A 25876-nucleotide genomic window follows, 5' to 3' on the forward strand; every position below is an offset into this window, starting at 1 on the left:
TTTTCTTTTCTTACATACAGCTTACAGCTTTAGGTCTTACATTATAGTTTATGATAAATTCTGAATTAATTTTTATGTATGATGCCATGTATGGATTGAAGTTCTGTTCATATGTGCATATGTATATCCAATAATTCTAAGGACCGTTTGTTGCTAAGATTGTCCTTTCTCCACTGAATTTACTTTACACCTTTTTCAAAATCAATTGAAGATATATGTTAGGGTCTATTCTGGACCCTCTTCTGTTCTGTTGACCTATTTGTCCATCCTGTTGCCAATATCACACCATCTGGATTTTTGAACCTTTATAATAAGCCTTGAAGTTGGGTATTATAAACTGTCTCACTTGCTTCTTCTTTTTTCAAAGTTTTTTTTTTTTTTTTTTTTTTACTATTCTAGGTCTACTGCATCGCCACACACAGAATCACTTTCTCACAAACATACATACGTGTGCACCAGAAATATAAATATATGCACATCAAGACCAAGTGAAATTTATCCCAGGGATACAAGGCAGGTTTAACATGAAAAATGAGCTAATATAATTTACCACATTAACAGATTAAAATGCAAAAACATTATTTCAGTACATTGAGAAAAAGCATTAGACAAAATCCAATAGGCTCATAAAAAACTTCAGTCAATTAGGAATAGAAACAAAGTATCTCAAAATGATAAAAGGCATCTACCAAAAAAAAATCCTGTGGTTGATATTTAGTGGGTATTACCCTTAATAATGAAAGACTGGATGCTTTCACCCCAGATGAGGAACAAGCCAAGAATGTTGGCTCTCACCACTTATTTCAGCATCTTAAGAAGATACCATCAGGGCAAAGGACTCCTTCCTTAAATAGACACAGATTTCCATGTGGAGTCATTATTCTCTTGCTGGATGTATGTCTTTTAACACTTCTCAGTCTGCATATCTCCTGGTGATGATTTCTTTCATCTTTTTTGTGTCTCCAAAAACCTCTTTATTTTGCCGTCTCTTTGGGAAATATTTTGACTGTGTAAAAAATTTTAGGCTGACAAATTTATTTCTTTTAATATTTTAAAGAATTTTCTCCACCGTCATACAACTTGCAACTTTCCAACAAGAAATCTGCTTCATTCTTATCTTTGATTTTCTGTACGTATATGTCTTATTCTTCTCTGGCTGTTTGTAGGAGGATTCAGTTTCCTGGGCATAGATATGCATGGGAAAGATGCAGTAACTACATCAAGTATGGTGTTGCCCAAGGGTGGATAAATAGGCCAACAGAACAGAGCAGAAGGCCCAGAGACAGACCCACATAAGTCTAAACATGATTGATAACCAAAAATCAGAGCAATAGTGAAGGACTATATTTGTTATAAATGTGCTGGGACCATTGGATAACAACCAGCTAAGTGGGCCAAGCGGCCTTTTGGCTTAGGCTGAAGCAGGATAATAATGTTACCTATTAATAGAGTTGTTAAAATTACCTGGCTTCATGCTTTCACAGTGATTACAGCAATATTGAGATATAGGAAATCATCAGTGAACATATTTGCTCTAGTTGCTATTGCTACTATTCATCTTCCTGTCCCGTGCAGTGTCTTATGGTTACCATGATTCAAGTGCCTCCTGGTGAGGCCGAAACTCCACAAGACACTCTGGTCAGTCCTGAGGTACAGTTTCTTCCAGGTGGCAGAGGCTCAGTCCTGGTCACCCGCTGATCCCTTCTCAGGATGTGCCACACAGTTCTGCCCTACTGCAGGGTGAATGCTGGGTTGCCTCTCTCTTTAAAAATTCCAAACAAGGGAACTGGTGTGAGAGGGTGGGTGCCTCCACTCCCTCAGCCCTTATTTCCAGGTGGGGATCACCCCAGAGGAGTAATTCTTGAGATGTGGTCCCCAACACCTTTTTAGGGGAAGGGAGGCCAATGTAATCTTCAGGTAATACTTGAAGTATTGAAGTGAGTCTGTGTTTCTCACACTCATGCACTCCTGAGTGAAAGCAGAGTTTTCCAGAGACCATATGAGGTGAGATGAAGCCACCAACTGGAAAACTCCACCAATGCAGAAGCAGCTGTGAATGTCCAGCTTGCTGCTGGACGACAGGCCTCTAAGAGGTCTGCAAAATACAAAACCATCTTGCTCTTCTCAATAACATACCTTTTTAAAGAAAACATAGTTATTTTTTCTAAAATTTATACATGTTTACATGGAATAGGCATATAATTGATGTTCTAAAGGAGTTAATAAGTAAACATTTGTAAAGTTCTGAGTTATAATTACTAATACTGTAAATATTGAAAGATACAACCCTGATCCACAAAAGTTCTTTGAGTTCCTCAATACTATTTAAGACTGAGAATCTCAGGTCTATTTGAAGCTCTGGGCTCTCTCTCTTTCCCCCCACTTTTTCTCTCCCAGGGGAGAAGGAAGGAATCTGATGAGTGAGTTTGGAAGAATAACCTGGAGTGAGTGCTCCCTTCACCAGTGGGTGGTGAGTTCCCCAGAAGGACTGCTTTCCTCCAAAGAGAGATAGGCAGGAAGAGGGAGGAGGGATGGGATCCTCTGGAGTAGGTACCATTTAAGGGGCACTTTTGAAAGTCAATTTTTTGGACATCCAAGCCACTTTCTCCAGTTCAATTTTAGGAGCAATAGAAGCAATACATTGTTCTCCATCTGACACTGTCCTCATTCCTTCATTCATTTTCATCAGTAGTTCTGAATTCCAGAGGGAAGGAAGGGGATTACTTACTAAACTGTAATAGTCCATACCTAGCCTTGATATTTTTGTTTTTCTGAGTGAGTGAGAGAATTCAGGAAACTGAGGACTGTCTGTGTTGCCAGGAGCTCATCAGCTGCAAGGATAATAGAGACGTTTCCACAAAAAACTAAAGAACCATAAGCCAGATGCTCACCTCCAAGGGAGCCCAGGGTAAAGGCACATAAAATGCCCAAATTGTATCCCCTCCCTGAACATAGCAGCAGCCCAACTCTGTGAGATCAACCTGCCTCTTACTTCCAGGCATCCAGACTTCACGGGCTAAAGTCCTAACCCTGAATGTGACAATATTTGGAGATAGGGCCTTTAAAGAGATAATTAAGGTTAAGGAGCTCATAAGACTGAGGTCCTAATCCTAAAGAATTAAAATCCTCATAAGAATAGAAAGTGTCACCAGGGATGTGGGCACACAGAAAAAGGCCATGTCATGACACAGGGAGAAGGCAGCCATCTCAAGTCAAAGAGGGAGGCCTCAGGGGAAGCCCACCCTGCTGACATATTGATCTTGAACTTCCGAGCTCCAGGACTCTGAGAAAATAAATAACTGCTGTTTGTAGCCTAATCTATGGCATTTTGTTAGAACAAACCACGCTGACTAAAGACAGACAGCCTGGATCAGCCCTCCTGTGCTCTAGGGCCAGGGTTTCTGCCATTCACTTATCAAAAAACAACATCAAATTATGTAAATCAAACTCTGTTTCAAATTCTAGTGTGACATGAAACAAACTAATAGGAGATATGAACATGTCCCTATCAATTTTGTCATTTACACTAGGCAGAAATCAATATGATCCAAGTAACAACATTTAAAGAATTACTGTAATCTAAACATCTCAGAATTGCTTTAGAATGTATCACGTTGCATATCTAAAATAAGAGAATGTACATTGCTTACCAGTATCATTGGCACATTTACAAACCTGAGCAAGTTTTAGGCAACAGAGAAAACAGTGTGAATTTCACATAACAGTCATAGTATTATACAAGTGGCATTTTCCAAGTGAGTAAAAAAGTGACAAATCAATTACAAGAACAGTGGGAACAATCTCCAAAGACATGCTTGTCGAATTCTAGTTAGAATATGTTTGGGAAGCCTCAAGAAGGCAGAGACAATGAAAACATGTGGAAACATGCAAGGTGGAAAGGTGGACTAGTGAACGATTGATAACACCAGCTGATGGGGGGGTAAAGTCAGACTTGCAGGGCATTTTGCTACTCGCTGGGAATATGCTAGGGTACGAGGAAGGTGTGGCCTCTGGCCTCTGCCCTACTGGGGCTTCAAGTGCAAATGAGGCAGGAGTACAATATACTGATAATAACACACAACACGCAATACATAGAAAATAATTATAGACAATTATCCTCACATTAAAAGAAACAAACCTTTTAGAGAAGAGTCAAAAAGGGGTGGATATTTAAGTGGGGTGGTCTGAGCAAACATCTTTAAGGAGTGAAGGGTGACAAAGAGTAAAACGTACAGATAGTGTTGAGGGAGTGCTCTAAGCAGGGAAGGGAGAAAGGGACCTTGCAAGATTGGGAGTGAGTTTGGTGCAAACAAGGGAGAGAGTGAATCCTGTGTGAGGATGTCATGCAACAAGGTCAAATGCTGCACCTGAGGACAACTCAGGGGGTGGACACCATCCTGAAATCTAAGAGTTATGCTGGCTGGGGGGCAATTGAACAAATGAAGCAGGGTGATGTGCTGCTGTGATGGCTATAGAGCATTGATGGGATGGAGCTGGGGCTGCTCAGGGGCTCTTATTAAGGTTCTGACCATGGTGGGTGCCAGGCAACACCCTGGTCAGGGTGGGGAAGAATGCATGACATTCTACAGGGTGGGATTGGAGGAACAGCTGATGTGGTAGGCTTCCTGTGAAGAAGCAGAGACACTAGATTGTGTGATGAGTCTGGGAAAAACACAGAGAGTAGCCTGTGCATGGAACCTGGAGTGAGCAGGGTGGAACAGCTTGGAGAAACCAAGCTGTAGGCTGGACTGCCAGCATTAGGTCTCTCCATGGTAAGCAATGCCAGAAACAACTTGTTACGGCGCTCTTACTGAATCACTTTCCTGGCTTTCGTAGGAAGGGATGGATGGAAACTTAAGGCTATAAATGGTGGAGGAACATCAGGATCATGAAATCAGTCTCTGCCCAGGGGTCCCCAGGAAGGATGCACTGGGGTGGTAGAAGCCAGAACTCTGAGCAAGGTGACTGAATAAGGATGAAGGATGCTTGTCACTCTCAGAAATATGGAGCTTGCAAAAGCCAGGAAGGTCTGCTTCGCTCCTGACCTGCCTTTCTAGAGGGTTTCCATGGGAACTGAGAATAATGGGCTATCAACAGAAGCAAAGTAGTTTTGTCTTGAACTCAGTCAGAAATCTGGTTACTCTGAAAATACACAAAGGTAATAAATAATCTCAAGAGCGTTCGCCCTGCACCTTGGAGGATCCAGCATGTTTTCCAGACATGATCTCTTTTACAGCCTTGTGCATAGGCAGTCCCTGCCTTTGTCGAGGAGATGAGCCCCCTAGAAGAGCAGTTTGTTTCCAGCTGTGAGGCTGAAATCTGCCCTGGGATTGGGGGCCTGAAACGCCTAATTTTATCCATGCCTCCATCTCACTCAACAAAGCCCTCTGAAAAACAGCCTTTAGGGACTCCCTGTGCCTCTTCCTGTAGAGGTACTCAGCCAAGAATTAGATGACTAGGTGAGGCATGCTGACCACAATGGACAGCAGCAACAGGAGGTCAAAGGCAAGGGTAAGAAACTTTTCTGGCAGGTACACAAGGACAACTAAGGGCAGGACCCAAAGGAAGAAGCTGATGATCACAAAGCGGATAACGTGGTAGGTCCTGATGGGGGAACGCCACTGGGGACAGCACAGGCCCCAGATGATCAGGATCAGCTTGGACATGCCCATTACAAAGCAAATAAGTACATGACATGTCATAAAGCCTCATGAAATTGGTCACTTGCCAAGCACTTCTCCCAGTACTCACAGACCTGGCTAACTGCATACAAAGGAAGGGCCAGGGCCCACCTCACCATGGCAGAGGTGTGCTCTGGGCGATGGCAGCACCAGGTGGGACAGATGGCACAGAGAAAGCTCTCAATACTCATGGCCACCAGGAGACAGAGACCCACTGTGTCAGAGAAATAGGAGACAGGCTCCAGAAACACGGCCACCTGCAACGCCGCCCAGTGATACAGCATGAGGATTTTCTCCAGCAGGATCACAGTGACACAGCAGAGGTTGACCATATCAACAGTGGCCAGGTTAAGGATGTAGGTCACATAGGGGCTGCTCCAGACCTGTGAGTAGAGAAGCCAGCAGATCACATCATTGCCTACCAGTCCACAGAGGGCCACCAGCACTGTCAGGGGGAAGACCACCTGCCTGTCTACCAAACACTCGCCTCCTGTATGGCTCATGTTCACATGTCCTGAGGTCTCAGTCTCATTGTCCCAATCCAGCTTTCCAGAGAGGGCTGCGAGAAGCTAGGCTATGGTGGGCTGCCTTTGCTGCCTGGGCACATCCTGCAAAAACAAAGGCTGATAACCTACCAGGTCTGGAGAGGAGAGTCAGGGTTGCCCTCTGTCCTCAGAGGTTCCTGCTGAGCCTCATGAGATTGGCAGGGATTCTGCAGAGCAGAGTGGAGGAAAGGAGCAAGCTTCCTGTGGGAGACCCATCCCTTCCCTCCCAGATTCTCCATTGCAGGATGCCCTCTCATGCATACCCTTACCCCTCTCTCCACCGCATTCAGTTATCCCTGATGCTTCATGCTGTGCCCAAGGCCCAGTGTGTATCCCATGCACCCAGATTATATATAAGGCTGCATAAAAAAATACATTTGTTTACATTAGCCCATAGGGATGGTTCTCCAACTTTCCCACTGGTGCAGGCTGTTTTTGTGACATAGTTTTGGTGGGGGCACTGAGTGACTACTTTACCTTGAGGTTCTGAGACTCCTTGAGTCCTGGATGGGGAGGTTGCTGGTCAGTACTCAAGGGAAGGGCTCCCGACCTTGCTCCTGCTCACCTCTTCTCTGTTAGCTCTCAGGCCTCCTCCCTGGACCTTTGCACATGCTGTTCTGCTGCTTGGAAGAGCCTCTGTGCCTCAGTGAGCTCGGTCTCCTCCTTCCAGTCTCTGCCTCAGGGTCACCTTCCAGGTGATCTTCTGCTGATCAGCCTTTAAACATTGCACTCTTGACCTGCTGGCAGTCTGTGATATTCACTTACTTGCTTTTGTGGGAATCATGCCCTGGAATGGAAGTTCCATGAGAATTTACTTTGTCTTTAAAATTCTGTTCACTGCCTTTTCTCCAGCCCCTGGAACAGGGTTTGACACTGAGGAGCTACTTGGGGAGGGTGCCTACAGAGGACTTAAGTTGCTCTGTTACACGTAGGTGAGAGCAGGGGACCCTGCACACCAGAAGCTGCTTCATGGGGTCGCGAGGGAGGCATGTACTTGAGCCATGGGCTCTGTCCACTTCAGGAGCAGGCACTCCGCTTCAGGCGGCCAATCACAGGTCTTTGTGTGAAGAATTGTGCAGGGAGGGCAAAGGTACCACTTTGCCTTAGAATTTCCTAGTTTTTATTCCTGAAAATTCCTTGTCCTGAATATCCCCATAGCCCTGGGAAAACCAAGCTGGTTGGTCACCTAACTAAAAATGAAACGGGAGAGGATCAATACCTCTTCTGGGAACCCACAGCTGAGTCAAACCTAGTAACCTGGGAGTTCAGGCCAAGGGTATGAGAGCTGATCTTATGTGGGCAAATCACAGCTATCTTTGATAAGCAGTGGATCCTTTTCTGCCTCAGTATTCCCAGCTATCTAAGGGTTGCTGTTATTAGCTGAATTGTGACCTTCTAAATTCATATGTTAAGGTCCTAACCCCTAATACTTCAGAATGTGACTGTGTCTGCAGACAGAATCTTTGAAGAGGTAATTATGTTAAAATGGGTCTTTAGGTTGGGCCCTAATCCAATAGGATTGGTGTCCTCATAAGATGAGGAGATTAGGATTAGTTAAGCACACAGGGACAACCATGTAAGCATGCAGGGAAAAGACAGCCATCTACAAGCCAAGGAGAGAGGTCTCAGAAAGAACCGACAGTGCCGACCCCTCAATCTCAGAATTCCAACCCCCAGGACTGTGACAGAATAGACTTTTATCATTTAAGTCACTCAGTCTGTGGTCTCGGTCATGGGAGTCCAAGCTGATGATCACAGTAGTGAAGAGAACTTTATACATGGAATCATGGGAAGTCTCAGAATGGTGAGACGAACCTGGTCCTATAACCCTGAGCTACTGAAGCTTTGTTTATGGATCACAGAGGCTTCTAAAACAAAGATTGTTCCACAAATTGATGAAAGCCTAAGATATGCCAGGAAATATCTCACACGTGACCCTGTGATCTGCAGTCACATATTGGTGCATCAGTGGGGTTTCAGGAGAGTGCTAGGGACCAGCTCCAAGTGAGCCCAGTGTTTGAATCTTCCCTCCTTGCCGGGATGATGGAGTTCCCCTTCAGTCAGCAGCTCTGTTGAAATGGAAGGGTCTGGCCCCAGTCTCGCCCCTCCCTGTGCCTGTTGCCTAGACTTTCTTATCTGAGGCCAGGAGAGGAAAGCAGATCCAGCTTATATCTAATCTGGTCATAAGACGAGGCTTGGGGCTTAGTAACATTGGTGTCCATGGAAACATCAGGCTGATGTGCGGTTCTGTGCCCAGGCCAGGGTGTCAGAACTCGTGATGGTGACAGAAGAGAAACTGCAAACAGGACTCCATGGCCCACCCCAGGCCACCAGGGCACCAAGCAGGAGCAGCTGGGCTTTGGTCTCCAACAAGGAGAGGAGATTTACAGATAAAATAGTTTCATGGGAAGAAGTGACTTCCCCTCCAGCCGAAAGAAAAGATCCGCTATGGAGATGGCATGTGGCCTCAGGGGCAGAGTCATGCTTCCCATTCCTGGGCTCATTGAAACCCAGCTCATGCCCAGAGACGACCACTGAGCCCAGTGACTGAGCAGTACATTCTTCATTGTCACCTAGGAGGAGGAGGCAGCCCTCCTGGGGTGGAGAGGCCTTGGCATCTGGTGTGGCCCCAGCACTGGGCATAGAGACATCCTGGTACTTGGAAATGTCATTTGTGGTCTTGGGAATGTCATTTCCAAGTTGGGTCATGAGCCAGGCTCCCCAAGGAGTAGATACAACAGGCTGGATCCTGGGATTCAGGGAGCCAGCGCTGTTGGAAGTGCTCAGTTTGGTGCAGCCAAAATAGCCAAGTAGCCTTTGCATTGGGATTGAAGTATTTGCTCTGGTTCTGAGGCGAGAGCCCACCCTCCCCACTTAATTTTTATCTGAGGTGAAATTCACATAACATAAATTAACCAATTTAGAGTGCACAGTTCTGCCTCACTTTGCCTCTTCACAATATTGTGCAACCACCAACTCTATCTAGTTCCAAAACATTTTCATGCCCCATAAGGATGCCCTTAGCAGTTACATCCCTTTCTCCCTCCCAGCTCTTGGCAACCACCATCTGCTTTCTGTCTCTGTGCATTCACCCATTCTGGACACATCCTATTAGTGGAATCAAACCCTCCGTGACATTTTGTGTCTGTTTCTTTCACCCAGCCTCATGTTTTCATGGCTTGTTCATGGTGCAGCATGTGCCGGAACTTCATTTTCTGTGTTAGATGAGAATTAAATACGAATATAGAAGCTGGGAAATCGGAAAATCTGAAAGGTTACACCCAGAAGTCATAGACCACACCTCAGTAACACAGTGGCTCAAATCCTACTTCTAACAGAAAAACACACCCTCTGCCCATCTACACAGCCAGGGCACCTGTGAACCAGGGACCAGAACACAGAAGTAGCTCACCCACTGGGGCTACCCTGGGAACTGCAAGGCCTCCTTTTTCCAGGAAACTGGTTTCTATCCTGTCAATCTTCAAATGCACCTTCCTCGGTAAAAAAAAAATCACAAGGTTTTAAATTTAAAAAAAAAAATGAGTCTTTGAGTTAAAATGCTTTGAAAATGAAAAAAAAAGGTAGAGAGGCCTTTTTTCTCATACCTGGGAGGACTTGGACGGACTTGGTATCACAGAGGCCAACCTCCTGAGAGATCAAAGTTCTGCCCTCATGTCAGGAAGCTCTCTAAGCATATCTGCTTTGAACTGGGTCTTGACAAGAAGTTATCAAGTTCTCTGTGTCCCTTAGGTCTTCCTGTACCAGGGCCACTTGCATATCAGAGCCCAGGCCTTTAACTGAAGCATCTTTATCTCAACATCTCACGATATCCCCCAATCCTGTCTGACTCTATTACTCTGTCCTTAAGAACTGTCCCCTGAAACAAAGAAGAATCTTTAAGAGAAGTCAGTCTCTCCACTTTAATGCATCTCCCAGACTGAGGTCCAGCCCAGCGCAACCCATCCTAGAAAGCAGAAGAGGAAAGTCAGGTCAGCATTTTCCCAGTGAACTCAGGAATTCCAGTAGCTCAAACGTGCTCCTTGGATTTTGTCATGAATTGAATTGCATGTTTTGTAAGGTAAAATTAATGTAAGAATTTTACTTTGCTGTCTTCTCAAAGATCAATTTGCTCTTTCTTGATTTTCTCTAGTGCATGTTTGTTTTTGTTGGAAAATTAGTCATGAATGATCCATAAACATAATGTAAAGAAGTCTTGGGAATGTTTTTGTGCTGTGCCACTTACCAAGCAGGTTCTGACACGACATATCGGCAAATTCTTACTGAAAGCCAGATCAAGCTCACACTCCATGTATCCTCGTGCTATTCCCCTCCGTTCACCTACAGCTGTTTGTGAAGGAGCCAGCTGATCATTTCATGTAGACTTTTGTTCACATGTGGCTCAACTTGAGAAAAATGAGATGGATGCAAGGCTCCTTTCGTCGGTTTCTCTAGCAATTCATGAATTTCTAGCTTGAAGTTGCTTCTTATCCCTGCAGGAAATAATCTTTTGTTATATTCCCTCTTAAAACCTTGTGGTTAAATGTGATTCACATAGTGGGGCAGATGGTTTCTGTATGGTTCTATAGTGACTAGGAGGGAGAGATATATAAGAATGAAATACACTATGATCAAAGGGTGACAAGATGTTAAAATACACCCCTCCTTGTCGTTCGGTGCTGACCGGCTCTTTACCTCACTGCAGAGATAGAATCTGAGAAGACCTCAAGGTCACATAGGGAATGTGACTTTATGGGACAGTACTGATCCTCCCTACAAGGGAGCCATTAAGAGTCTAGAGCAGCTGTTACCTTTGGTCCTATCTCCTCTATATTTCATGTAGTTTTTATACTCAAGAGATTGTGGATCTTGAATTTTTTTATTATATGTACCCAAATTATTTTTTCATTATTATTATTTTTTTAATTATACTTTAAGTTCTGGGATACATGTGCAGAACTTGCAGGTTTGTTACATAGGTATACATGTACCATGGTGGTTTGCTGCACCCATCAACCCATCGTCTGCATTAGGTATTTCTCCTAATGCTCTCCCTCCCCTAGCCCCCCACCCCCAACAGGCACCAGTGTGTGATATTCCCCTCTCTGTGTCCATGTGTTCTCATTTTTCAATTCCCACCTATGAGTGAAAACATGCCGTGTTTGGTTTTCTGTCCTTGCGATAGTTTGCTGAGAATGATGGTTTCCAGCTTCATCCATGTCCCTGCAAAGGACATGAACTCGTCCTTTTTATGGCTGCATAGTATTTCATGGTGTATATGTGCCACATTTTCTTAATCCAGTCTATCACTGATGGACATTTGGGTTGGTTCCAAGTCTTTGCTATTGTGAATAGTGCTGCAATAAACATACATGTACATGTGTCTTTATAGTAGCATGATTTATAATCCTTTGGGTATATACCCAGTAATGGGATCACTGGGTCAAATGGTATTTCTAGTTCTAGATCCTTAAGGAAACACCACAGTCTTCCACAATGGTTGAACTAATTTACACTCCCACCAACAGTGTAAAAGCCTTCCTGTTTCTCCACATCCTCTTCAGCATCTGTTGTTTCCTGACTTTTTAATGACTACCATTTTAACTGGCATGAGATGGTATCTCATTGTGGTTTTGATTTGCATTTCTCTAATGACCAGTGATGATAAGCCCTTTTGATATGTTTGTTTGCCACATAAATGTCTTCTTTTAAGAAGTGTCTGTTCATATCCTTCACCCACTTTTTGATGGGGTTGTTTGTTTTTTTCTTGTAAATTTGTTTAAGTTCTTTGTAGATTCTGGATATTAGCCCATTGTTAGATGGATAAATTGCAAAAATTTTCTCTCATTCTGTAGGTTGCCTGTTCACGCTGATGATAGTTTCTTTTGCTGTGCAGAAGCTCTTTAGTTTAATTTAATTAATTTGTCAATTTTGTCAAATTTTGTCAATTTTAATTAGTGTAATTTGTCAACTGAACTAAAATTTGTCAATTTTAATTAGTTTAATTTGTCTGTTTTGGCTTTTGTTTCCATTGCTTTTTGTGTTTTAGTGATGAAATCTTTGCCCATGCCTATGTTCTGAATGATATTGCCTAGTTCTAGGGTTTTTATGGTTTTAGGTCTTATGTTTAAATCTGTAATCCATCTTGAGTTAATTTTTGTATAAGCTGTATAACAGGGGTCCAGTTTCTGTTTTCTGCATATGGCTAACCATTTTCGCCAACACTATTTATTAAATAGGGAATCCTTTCCCCATTGCTTTTTTCTGTCAGGTTTTTCAAAGATCAGATGCTTGTAGATGTGTGGTGCTATTTCTGAGGTCTCTGTTCTGTTTCATTGGTCTATATATCTGTTTTGGTACCAGTACCATGCTGTTTTGGTTACTGTAGCCTTGTAGTATATTTTGAAGTCAGGTATCGTGATGCCTCCAGCTTTGTTCTTTTTGCTTAGAATTGTCTTGGCTACACGGGCTCTTTCTTGGCTCCATATGAAATTTAAAGTAGTTTTTGCTAATTCTGTGAAGAGAGTCAATGGTAGCTTGATGGGGATAGCATTAAATCTATAAATTACTTTGGGCAGTATGGCTTTTTTCACGATATTGATTCTTCCTATCCACAAGCATGGAATGTTTTCCCATTTGTTTGTGTCCTCTTTTGTTTCCTTGAGAAGCAGTTTGTTGTTCTCCTTGAAGAGGTCCTTCACATCCCTTGTATGTTTTTTTTAAGAAACAGAATCTCACTTTGTTGCCCAGACTGGCATGGAGTGAAATGATCTCGACTCACTGTCTGAAATTCTTGGGCTCAAGAGCATCCTCTGTTCCCACTCTCTCATGATACATAATACTGGTGATTATCAGGCTCAAGTCCTGCCTATAGTCATGTATCTGAAACACAATTGGGATTCTATCCAGGGACTCTTGTCCACAGGACACCCCTAATAATATTGGCCTCCCCCATATAGTGTATCTCTTATGCTTTTCTACCTTTGAGAACCAGCACTATTTGCTTCTATCACAGTAAAAGCCACACTCAGATAATTTTATAAACATAAATCTAGGCCCTGGTTTAACAACAATGGGCATCAATGTATGAGGCAAGCTTATCTAGTACTGGGATTCCAGTTTGCTGTGTAGCATTCCCATAGAAGGCTGTCTTTGCCTTTTCATTCAAGGATAAGAAAATATTTCCAGTTAGAAATGTTTTTTGGCTGCCAAATAGAGAAGCTCAATTAAACTAATTTTAGCAGTCAGTGATGTATAATATTGAAGCACAAGACACCTGTAGATAGGGCTGCTGCAAGATGTTCAAGTCAGTGGCACAATGTCTTGAAAAAATTAGAATTATCCACTTTTACTTCTGGCATCTTCAGAATATTGTCCTCATTCCTCACTGGGCATGTTTTCCAAGTGCTTAGGATATGACTTCATACTCAGAATATGATATAAAAAATGCAAGAAAAAAGAACTTCCTTTCCTTCCATCTCTTTTTATATCTGTGAAAACTCTTCTTAGAGTCATACCACATAGAATGTCCTGCTATATCTCATTGGAATGCCCTCACCATAACCAACACTTAGGCCTTTTTCACCTACCCCCAAATTATATACACCTCCCTCCCTTGTCCAAGTTAAAATTAAAATATTTGCATCTATGTGAAATGCATTCATTATTTTGTCAAGAAATGTACCTAGTATCATCTTGTTACTGCCTCTAGCTGCCTCTGGCACCCATGTGATAGGCATTTAATTCCATTCATTCAGTGAGTGTCCTTTCCAGCTAGACATTCTTGGGTAAAAGAACAGACAGAATCACACTTGTTGTCAGGAAAGTAAGCTCCATCACCCTCAAGCTCACGGTTCTCTGTTCTTCTCATTGGAAGGATTCACCTAATCTATTTAGTGAATTGTCCATAGACACTGGAACTTCCCTCTGGGAGATTTTCCTTATTTGGTTTATTCCGTGGCCACACCTGGGTGTTTGAGGTGAAACACCTTTCTAATGTTTGTTCATATTTCACAATCCCATTTCTTTTGGCAAAAGGTCAGGGTTCAGGTTTGGGCCTTTGGGTCTGAACATATGATGTTATTGGCCATGTTATTTTCACTTATTAGTTTGATTTTATTTGTTTTATTTTTTCCTTTTATTTTAAGAGGTGGGGAGTAGTAATTTCATTAAAAACTTTTGTCTTACAAATTCCCTGGAAACAATCTCATGAAAATATTTATCAATGTAATTTGTGTGTGTGTGTGAGAGAGAAGATTCCTGTTCCTAGCTATGGGCACCAGTTCCTGCTAAGTCCTACTTAATGGCTTTGCCTTGGAGAAGTACATAACAGCTACAGGTGTGAAAGTGCCCAGTCACCCAATCCCTCCCAGATGCATCTCTGCAGTGGGGACAGTGGGATTTTCTGCCTTGGGAGCAGGTAAAACCAGTATTGTTGCAATAAACACCCTGTCACGGATATCACTTGGTAACACTATTTTGTCTCTGTAAAATGGAGCAATAAAACTTTAAACGTTGATTATAAGTGTATGTGTGTTTATAATTTTAAGGTACAGTACTCAATTTTTCCCCAACAAAAGCAATAACTTAAACTCACCACTTTGGTTGCAGAAGACATTAAATCCTCTATATTCTTCTGTGTGTCCAGCCATTAAAGCTTATTAATAACAGGGGTAGAAAATCATATCTCATTATGCAGTGCTCCTGATGACTAACAAAGTTGAATAATTTAACCGTTTAACAAAAAAGATTAAAGTGGGCTCATACTTCACACTATCCTCCAGTAAAAAAAAATCAAATTGATCAAATATTTACATGTTTACAAATGAAATAATTTAATAGTATTATAAGACAGCATAGATTCATTTTATATTATCTCATGTAGGTAAGACTTCTTTAATCATAACTCAATACATAAGCCATAAAAGACTGACAAATTCAAATTTATAAAAATAGTGTGCTTGACAATAACATTTTTTTAAAATCATAACCGAAGTGAAGTGACCAATGAAAATGTTGGAAATTGTATTTGCAGCTCAGACAACTGAAAAAGGACTAATCTGCTTGTAGGTGGAGAGCTAACAGAAGTGGAGAGACAAAGACCTGTCCGCGAGAAGTCTCATGCCCCTTCCTTCACTCTGACACCTCCTTAACATGCTCCTGAAATGTCAGCATCATGAGACATGAGCTACACAATGATGCAATATGGGAATTAAGAGGTAACCATATATTTTAATATCAGACTTGAATGAATCTTCTTTGTTTTGAGTAACATGTACACATAATTGAATAAGCACATATAGAAATCATTTTAAAAAGTTATTTGATAAATTACACCTTAAAAGGAGATTATACATTATTTTAAACACCATGGTGGACAAAACTGACCATGTCTTCAGCCACAGAGTAAATCTCAAAGAAATACAAATAATAACATTAATAATAACATTTTGTTGGTTATATTATTTGACCACAATAAAATAATATATACAATAACTAGAATTTAAAGCATATATATATATATAAAGCAATATTATAGAATGGCAATTCTAGTCCTTGAAGGATTGTCTAAAATCATAGATATAAAATTAATAAGGCTTAAATAAAGGGTATGTACTTAAAGGGAATGCAATTTTTATTCAAATTACAAAGAGGTATTATTAAAACAACTTATTATATACAAAGCACTGGGACATTAAACTGAATCATGAAGTAATGACTTCAAGCTCACAAAACTTCTCATCTTCTAGGGGAAGCTTAAAATAAGACCAAAATGGTGGAACCATTACAAATTACAATAATGTTGTAAGAAATAAGAGATCAATAAGACCAGCCAGAGAATGTGGTCATAGAAATGCTCTTAAAGTTGACCTTTTTAACTAGAGATAAAACATGGAAAAGGCAAAGACAAGGAAAATTGTGAGTGACATAATTCCTCACAGAGGAAAGAAAATTTACAAAAAGGATGTGTTCCATTTAACAAAAGAAAGCCAATATGAGAGTTTTGTAAGCAATGTAAGCAAGATGAAGAATTAAATGGTATTAAGTTGGAGAGAGGATGAGGTAAATTCGTTTTCTTCAAAGTCAAAGGTTTGGGTGTAAATTCTAACCTAGTGAGGAGGGATTATATTATCCAACATAATGTTTTTGTACATTTATTCAACACACTGCAACATATTCATCATCCTTACTAAATAATTGTTACACATGTTGTAAATAAAATCCAAGGAGTCCTGTATATTCATAAGGTTAATTAATCCTCACACCAACCATGCATATTAAATACCAACTTTATCCTCCTCTTGCATAAGATGAAACAGAGTTACAGAGAGTTATTTGCCCACAATAACATGCTTTGAATGGGAGAGCCAAAGTTTGGACAAAGGCAATCTGGGTCCAAAACCCTGACTCTTAACTCTTATGTGATGATGCCTCTTGGTAATTCCGACAAGCTCAAGCTCTATCTAAGGAGGAGATAGACAAAGGGAGGAAAATCTGTGGCTGGATTTGGAGGATGCTCCAGGATAATGATTGAGAATAATGCATGGTCTTTTGTATGGTCTTTATTTGGGATTCCACAGGTACCAGGAAAGTCTCACTGGGTCCCATTCCCCTCATCGTTGGAACTGGAGCGCATTCAAACTGGGCTTACTGCCTAGGAAGGAAGTTAATGTCTCTTCCAACCACAAACAGCAAGGGGTTGTTTTGAAAGTCCATGAAAGCTGAACTTGATTAGAATAAAGCATTGATTTGATGCAGCAGCCTTATGAGGCAGAACAGGCTGGGTTACTATGTGTACAAGTCCCCAGCTCAGATGTGGGAAATTATGTTTCCACATCGACCCTGTGCTCCGTGGGAAGAAGGGTCTCCACATGCTGAGTAGAGTCTGGTTGCTCCATTGGGTCGATGCCAGCTGCCTTTTTGTTCCTCCCCACCTCTGGCTTATCTGCTAACGCCCGTTGGAGAATCACTCTGAGAGGTTCCTTCAGCCTTTTCTTTCTGAGGCTCCCCACAAAGAAATAAATGATAGGGTTGGCGCTGCTGTTTATAATGAGGAACGAGGAAATTAAATAGGAGGTGGTGACAAACATTTTGAAATCTGTTATGAGGGGTGCCACGCTCAGGGGTAGGGCCCAGAGCAGGAACATGGTGGCCGAGATCTGCACCACCGCATAGACCCTGGTGGCCTTTCGCTGCTGGGAGCAGCACAGGAATCTAATGAGTAGAGTCAGACTGGACACACACATCACAAGTGAAAGGGCAGCATGGAAGAGCCCAGAAAGCTTTAGAAATATGACACATGCCTTTACATGTTTCCAGTAAGTTAGGAAAAGTGATTTTACTATGTTGATGCAAAAAGGCAGGCCCCAGATGAGGGTGCAGACAACATTAGATGTGTATTTTGGGCGGTGGCATCTGTACCAGAGGGGGAAGAGGACACACACACACCGCTCTGTGCTGATGGCCACCAGGAGACAGAGACACACCTCAAAGGAGAAGGGAGACAATATGGCCAGGAAATCAGGGATAAAAAACACGACTCCATGATAAGTTAGCAGAGTCACCTGTAAGAACCCCACTGCCGAGCAGCAAAGATAGATCACGTCAGCAGCGACCAGGTGGAGGATGTATACCATGTAGGGATTCGTGGCCCCACAGCAAAGCAGCCAGAAGACAGTGCCATTCAATGAGACCCCACAGAGGGAGACCAGCACAGCTGTGGGGGCAATGATCTTCAAGGGCAGGGCCTGCTGTCCCACTGCCATGCTCATTTGCATATGTATGGTTTCATTCGTCTCATTTTGAAGAAAGACGCCACAGAGCTGAGATACCAGGTTTGGGTTCTGTGCCTCCTGGTCACCACTGTGGAGACAAAGGCTACATGAGAGAGATATCTGTGACTCAGCAAACGCTGTCCATCCAGCCCTCTGGCTGAACCAGCAAACTTTTCCCCCACACCATGGGGTGCTGGGACCTGAGTGGGCCACAACATCACAGTCAGGAGCCGTGGTCCATCTAGTGGTGTCCTCTGGCCTCAGACCCCTTGCCTCTACATTTTCCTAGGCTGGAATAGAACACCCATTGTTGGGTGTCCTTTTTAGGAACAGCTGAACAGTAACTACATATCAGAGTGGATGGGAGTATCTGCTCTGCAAATAGCTCTCCATGAATTTGTGATCTGTTCTCCCTCCCCCAACACATCTCCTGTTGTACAGGATACCCCAGGCCTATCCACATAGACCCAATATCTTGTTGTGGGGCACTAATGAGGCACTAAGAATTGGGAATGGAGATTTGTGTCTGGTCCAGGTTCTACTCATGAGACATTAGTGTCTCATCTCTTTTTTTTTTTTTTTTTTTTTTTTTTTGAGATGGAGTCTCATTCTGTCACCCAGGCTGGAGTGCAGTGGCGCGATCTCAGCTCACTGGAACCTCCACCTTCCAGATTCAAGCGATTCTCCTGCCTCAGCCTCCTGACTAGGTGGAACTACAGGCACCCACCACCATGCCCGGCTAATTTTTTTGTATTTTTAGTAGAGATGGGGTTTCACCATATTGGCCAGGCTGGTCTTAAACTCCTGACCTTGTGATCCACCTGCCTTGACCTCCCAAAGTGCTGGGATTACAAGCATGAGCCACGGCACCTGGCCATGTCTCATCTCTTTCAAACCCAGTCCTGGGCATCCTTGGGTAGCCATACAGGATGCAGCAGTGCCACAGTATGGCGCTTCCCTGGGCTCAGACAGGTACAAGGGAGCACTGAGATTTCCAAGGCAGGCATTTCACAGCAGTTGGCACCAAAGAAGTCCTTTCTATGGCTGGCAGGACTTGATCTGGAAAATAAGGAAATCTGCGTTTCTCCAGGGGCGTGAGTCTCAGGCAGTGTCTGTGTGGGCATCATCGACTGCTATGCTCCAAATGTCAGCTGAGGAGAAGGAAATGAACAGACTTAGGGTGCAACAAATACAAAAGAGGCCTAAGAATATTAATATAAATATTAATATAGAGAATAGCATTTTAATACTATGTAAATATATTAATATAGAGAGACTAGCATATTAATACTATGTAAATATTTATATATTAATAAATTATATTAATATAACATTGCTATATTAACATGTTATTAATATTGATGTTAATATATTCACATTATATATTTATGTTAATATATTAATTATATTAATATAAAATATTCTCAATTATGCTATCAAGGATATTAATAATTAATATTGACATTAGTTTATTAATATTTATGTATTTATTTATTGCTGTTGTCCCAGGTTTATTGAAAATAAAATCCAGTGACTGCTGTATATTACAGCATTGGAGAAAGAGTCAAACAGCTCCACGAGGCATTTTGAAATTCATCCCAACTGTAGGCCAAGTGACCTGCAGGTTGGACAGGCTGCCAAAGTCCAAAAGCTTCAGCATTTCCTTAGTGTCAGGATCTACTTCGATGATCTCCTGATCCAGGGCTGAGACCTTGGGGACATAATTGTCCCTCCTTTCTTTCCTCCTCCTGTAGCTTGACGGAGATACCTCTCACTGGACCTCTCTGAATCTGCTTCGTCAGATGCGTGACACAGCCTGCTCTCCTGTTGTGGAGCTTCTTGCTGAGGATAATGGGGATCTCCTCACACACACTTGTTTGTGTGGAAGTCATTGCCCAGGCACACGTAGTACTTTTCTACGATGACCTAGGCCACCTTCGTCACAGTCTTGATGCCAACACGACCCATGTTGGTGGGTCTTTGGTCATTAATATTAATTGATATTAACATTATTCAGTTTATTAATAATGTATCATTAATAATATTTATACAATATTAGTAAAATAGTTTATCAGTACATTTTAATGTTGATATGCTTTCAATATTAAGATATTAATGTATTATTGATTACATGTGAATATATTAGCATATTAACAGTATATATTAATATATTTAGTATATTATATTAATATTATTTATATGATATGAATATGCTATTAGTGGCATATTAATAACAATATATTAATAATATAATGTGATTAATAGTTGTATGTGATTATTAATTATATTATTTATGATTATATTATGATTAACAATTAGTACTATTATATCTTGTTTCTAATGAATAATTATTGTTAATATTCAAAAAACTAACAATAATTGTTATTTTTATAGAACCTGGAATTGTGGAGCAGACTTCGCAAGGCTTCTCTGGCCTCTGCCTCCAGCTCTGGGATCTGTGAAACACACGGGGGTCTCTTCTAGACCTCCCTTTCTGAAGCTCCTCCAAAGACCATTTCATCATCTCTACTCAACAGTCTCCTCAGGAAATTGCCTCTTCAGTAGGCAAATGTCACTTGCCACAAGCTTATCTTTGGCATGAGGATAAGACAGTGCTAAGGTAGAACTGTCTGTACCTTCTTTGGGTTTACATTGTGATAACTGCAATGAGAAAAATAAATTGGGCTGAGTGGATAGAAAATGATAAGGGTAATGGATGTTTCCTAGTGCGATATATGAGGGGAGTTTCTTAGTAGGACATGGAGATCTGAATGACCTACTGGAGCAACCGGGTGACAGCCAGAAGGAAAGAGCCACAGGCAGGCTCAGCAAGTTCACCACCCTGGGGCAAGTGGCTTCATCTGCTTTGTTAATCTTTGATGCTCCTGTCCAGAGAGGGCCTCTTAAGCAACTTGAGTGCAATAACTATTTTTCTATTATTGAGTTAGTAAACCCCAAGAAGGTCCCTGAAACTCTAGAGAGTTAAAGACTCATAAGCCATTTTCAAGATTGGAGAATATTCTGATCTCAGCCATCAGTGGACAGAAAGGGGCAGCCAGGCCCCTTCAGAGCAGCACTGAGCTACTGTCCCTGGAGTGGTGGGGCCTGACCACAGCTTCCTCTTTCAACCATGGAATCCTTATCACTATTTTGCAGAACACCAAAGATGTAGCCTCAGATGTGAATCTACTCACATGCTGGAAGTTTGTCCATGATGTTGAGATCTCGTTTAAGTGGAAGATACTGGATGAGTGCAGATACAGACTGTGAGCAGGAGAGCTCTCCTCTGTCTCTTTTCAAGACTCTGACACAGAGGCCAAGAGCCTAGCATGCAAAACACCTCAGACAATGCATCCAGGGTAGGGGAGAACTGATATGAACCATTCACCCTTAGCCAAAAACCTGCTCACCTTGGGCAGGTGTGGTACCTCAAGGCTGACCACAGACTAGAGGAGATCTCATGTGTCTTCCTTAGAGAGTTTCCTGTCCACCTTCCTGTCTCAGGAAAATGGATGGAATCATTTCATTGGAGGATGCCAACATCCCTGTCCAGGGCCCACTGCCTGAGCCTTGGACATTTCTGCTGAGCTGGCTAGGCCTCTGAGAATCAGCCCTGATGACCCTTGATGCCCCACTATGGAGTCCAGAACACTGAAGAACTTAGGATGCTTGAGAGGTGAAACGCTCTGGGCCCAAAGAGATCAGACCATCCTTTCCTGAGATCCTGAACACTGGTAATGACTTCTCATACTTTAAGACAGCTTCATAGATGAAGTTGCCAGAGAAGCTGAGCTCACTAAAGCAGGATGTATCTGTAACAAGAAAAAAATCCTTAAATGAGTTGCTATAGCTGATCCATGGGAATGCCCAAAAAGATGTTACAGATTTCACTAGGGCTTAATCTTAGTCCTGCAGCACCAAGGACACACTCTTCCTCCTACTAACCTGGCAAGAGCCAGTTCAGGGGAGAACGGGAGGAAATAACCCAAATGTCCGTTAACAGAGAGTGCCAACAGCTTCCAAAATGTGTCTCCGGTCAAGGACAGGCCAAGATGACTCATCAAAGAAATGCAAATCAAAACCACAACTAGATAGCACCTTACGCATGTTAGGATGGCCATTCTGGGAAAACAAAAGATAACAAGTGCTAATGAGGATGTGGAGAAAGGGATCCCTCACACACTGTTGGTGAAAATGCAAAATGGCGCAGCTGCTGTGAAAAGCAGTATGGAAATTCCTCAAAAAATTAACAGTAGAACTGCACCATATGGTCCAGAAATCCCACTTCTGAGTATTTATCCAAAAGAATTGAAATCAGGTTTTCAAAGAAATATTAGCACTCTTATGTTCGCTGCAATACTATTCACAATAGCCAAAATGTGGAAACAACCTAAAAATCCATCAAAAAATGAATGGATAAAGAAAATGTGATATAAACATAAGACAGAACAGTATTCAGCCTTTAAAAAGGAAGAAATTTGGCCAGGTGTGGTGGCTCACGCCTATAATCCCAGCACTTTGGGAGGCCAAGGTGAATGGATCACGAGGTCAGGAGTTCAAGAGCAACTTGACCAACATGGTGAAACCCCGTCTCTACTAAAAATACAAAAATTAACTGGGCATGGTGGCAGGTGCCTGTAATCCCAGCTACTTGGGAGGCTGAAGCAGAGAATTGCATGAACCTGGGAAGTGGAGGTTGTAGTGAGCCGAGATTACACCACTGCACTCCAGCCTGGGCAGGGGAGGGAGACTCCATCTCAAAAAAAAAAAAAAACGGAAGAAATTCTGTCCTATATGACAACATAGTTGAACCTGTAGATCATTATGGTAAGTGAGATTAGCCAGTCATAGAAGAATAAATCCTGCATGCACTTAAATAGGGTATCTAAAATAGTCAAATTCATAGAAACAAAGAGTGGGATGGTTGTTCCCTGGGCTGTAGGACAGGAAGTAGGGAGCTAGTAGTCAGTGGGCATAAAGTTTCAGTTTAACAAAATAGATAAGCACTAGAGCTCTACTGCACAAAAGTAGTAGTTGCCTATAGTTAACAACAGTGTACTGGAGTGTTTTTGCAACTGAAGCTGCTTCATCTTTTTGAGCCTCTGGTATTTCCTCTGCAAAATTAGAATACTGATAATACCTACTTGTGGGTTTGAAAATTAAATGGGTGGATAGCATGTAAGTGCATGGAACAGTGATGAGCATATAGTGAGAGATGAATGAATAAATACTGTCCTGTTGGGACAGATGAATATCAATAAGCAAATGCAGTAAATTGGATCATTTCAGACGGTGCTTACTACTCTGAAGGAAAAAAAAAGTGGCAGTGGGATGGACTATCTTAAGGAAAACGGGAAAGACAGTGAGCCACTTAGGTTGGTCCTTTCTGAGTTGACAATATTTTCTGGCTTTTTCAGGAAGCCAGTCGTGGGAATATCTAGAGGAATAGTGCCGCAGATAGTGGGAACAGGAAGTACAAAGGCGCATAGGAAGAACAGTCATATGGTTGAAGAAAAGAAAGAAGGCCAGTGTGGCTGAAGTTTAGGGAGGGAAAGAGAGAGTGAGAGAAATAAGTTTTTAGAGAGGTAGGCAGGTGTGGAATCATATAGGCCAAGATAAGAAGTTTGAATTTTAAGTGCAATGTCCAGCTGTTGGAAAGTTTTAAGCTCAGATAATAATATTATCTGGATTTATTTATTTCTTTAGAGACAAGGTCTCACTCTCTCACCCCCAGGCTGGAGTGCAGTGATGCAATCACTGCTGACTGCAGCTTCCACCTCTCCAGCCCAATCGATGCCTCCACCTCAGCCTCCTGAGTGGCTGGGACCACAGGCGTGTGCTGCCACATCTGGCTAGGTTTCTTTTTTAATTTTCTAATTTTTTTCTTTTTGTAGAGATGGGAGTCTCCCTTTGTTGCCCTGTGCTGGTCTCAAATTCCTGAGCTCAAGAGATCCCCTCCACCCCGACCCCACAAATTGCTGGGATTACAGGGATGAGTCGCCATGCCCAGCCAAGGATTTGCATTTTAAAGATCACTACTGTGCACTTAAAATTATTAGGATAATAGATCTCGTGTCAAGAATTCTTACCACAATAAAGCAAAATTCACACACAAAAAAAGAATAAGCAAGGATGGATTCCAGTCCCCAGTCCTCAAATGAAGGGTTGCACTGTCCTGATAATGTTCTTTCCCTTGGGGAAAACACGTCTAAAATCCTTGCAAAAACTCCTCCGAATTAGAGAGATGAGAAAGAGAGTCAGATGAAGAGAGAACACAGTTCTCATCTTACCTGTGACATTTTTCCTGGGGGCAGGGGTAAGTCAGGGGGCAGTGAGGCTGACACAGACACAGAAGGACAGGTGACACCTCTGTGGACCAGTGGTCTGGAATTGTCTTCCTGTCCTCTGAATATGAGCTCTCTCTCGGGCTTCCAGAAGTTACTGGACCTTGAGCAAGTTTGATCAAGGTTCCCATATGCTCCTTGTTTTTCTTCTGGCCAATGAGTGGCTTCTATCTGTGGGGACAGATAGCTGAGCATCCCGAGGTTTATCACATGGTCAGCTGCTCCACTGTGGCTTTATGTGCCCAGGCAGGTCCTTCCTGTCTCCATAGGGCTCCTTTCTCTTACTCTGGTCAGAGCTCCGCATAGCCCTGGCAGCCCCTGACTCCCTCCTCCTAGGGACAGGGAATAGGGCCTTGCAAGGAGTAGACCCAGTTCCAGGTTGGATATGTTGAGTGTTTCTAGTGAGCTGAACTTCATGGCATTGCTCTTGATAAACACAAGATCAAGATCAAATTCAGAGAACCCCTCAGGCAAAAGCTTTCACCATGCTTCACTCCCAAAGAAAGCACCCCTTGAGGGGTGTTCCAATACAATTTGTGCAGAGAGAAGCCAGTAATGTGGCCCTTTCTTCACCTCAGTAAGAAAAGCTTGGCCCTAGCCCTCACAGTTTGAAAAGAGTGTCCTCCTATTACAGGCATGGGTATGTATTGGGACTTCTGTGTCCACATTTCACCTGCATTCTCACCTCTCAGGGACCACAGCAGGTCTGAGAGATTCTGCCTGTCTTTCTGACACACATCGGGTCAACCCTGTGCACTGACTGATGTCCTAGGACTCAGATTCGGGGTTGCCATGAGCTCACTGTCATTTTACCTTCTCGGTACTTTTCCCTTGCTCTGATCTCATCTGCCACATTCACTTTAAGAATGCACATTTCTAGATTATTGATTTTCCAACTGAGTTGTCCCGAGGGCTGATGTTCTGTAAACAGTTATTTCATTTTCTCTGTTCAAAGATGGTTTGTACCCACCATCCTCATGTAACAGTTTCTTGGTCACTTACCATGTGAATATGCAGTCTCTGGGCATGGAGTCCCCTGGACTCTCAATATCTTGTGTCCTGTTTTGCCGCCTGATCCTAGTTAGGACAGGCACTGAAAATCAACACCAATGACGTATTGTTACCCTGAGAGAAAATGTCTTGCTTAAGTGTAGAATAACATTTTCTGTTGTCTCTTGTCACCCCTCCTAGCCTTTTCCCCACAATCCCACAGTCATGTTGATGCATGCTGAAGGATGTTATGCCCCACTCTGCTCCTCCCACACTGACCGGCTTTTCTCACCCATCAGCTGTGAAGTACAAGAGGCTCCTGGACTTCAAGGTGCTCTGCAAGCTCCTCACCTGTATCTGCCTCCCAGTTTCCGCAGTGCCCTTTCACGGCCTTTCTCCTGGACATACGAAGTGTGCCTCTCAGAGGAGTTTTACTTAGTGGAATTATCTGTCTCTTAAAGTGTAATCTGTATCTTTTGAATGAAAAAAAAAAGACCTACATTTGTTCTCTCTGGTATGCAGACACCAGACTCTTTTGTGACCCC

General features: G+C 42.5%; 1 protein-coding gene and 1 pseudogene across 1 annotated transcript; both read right to left on the reverse strand.

The window, feature by feature from the left end:
- Window positions 1–16977: 16977 nt before the first annotated feature.
- Window positions 16978–18238, reverse strand: LOC101137107 (mas-related G-protein coupled receptor MRG). Its single transcript, XM_031012501.2, has one exon. It carries the CDS (start codon window positions 17998–18000, stop codon window positions 17047–17049), a length of 954 nt encoding a protein of 317 aa, XP_030868361.1. The 5' UTR covers window positions 18001–18238; the 3' UTR covers window positions 16978–17046.
- A 1323-nt stretch (window positions 18239–19561) lies between these two features.
- LOC134758662 (small ribosomal subunit protein eS17-like) lies at window positions 19562–19965 on the reverse strand (annotated as a pseudogene).
- Between the last annotated feature and the right edge of the window lie 5911 nt (window positions 19966–25876).

Source organism: Gorilla gorilla, chromosome 5, assembly GCF_029281585.2.
Source record: "Gorilla gorilla gorilla isolate KB3781 chromosome 5, NHGRI_mGorGor1-v2.1_pri, whole genome shotgun sequence".
NCBI classification, from domain to species: domain Eukaryota; kingdom Metazoa; phylum Chordata; class Mammalia; order Primates; family Hominidae; genus Gorilla; species Gorilla gorilla.

Bases quoted from the DNA above. Each gene is read 5' to 3' on its own strand.
- LOC101137107 (XM_031012501.2), bottom strand. From the start codon at position 18,000: ATGCAAATGAGCATGGCAGTGGGACAGCAGGCCCTGCCCTTGAAGATC.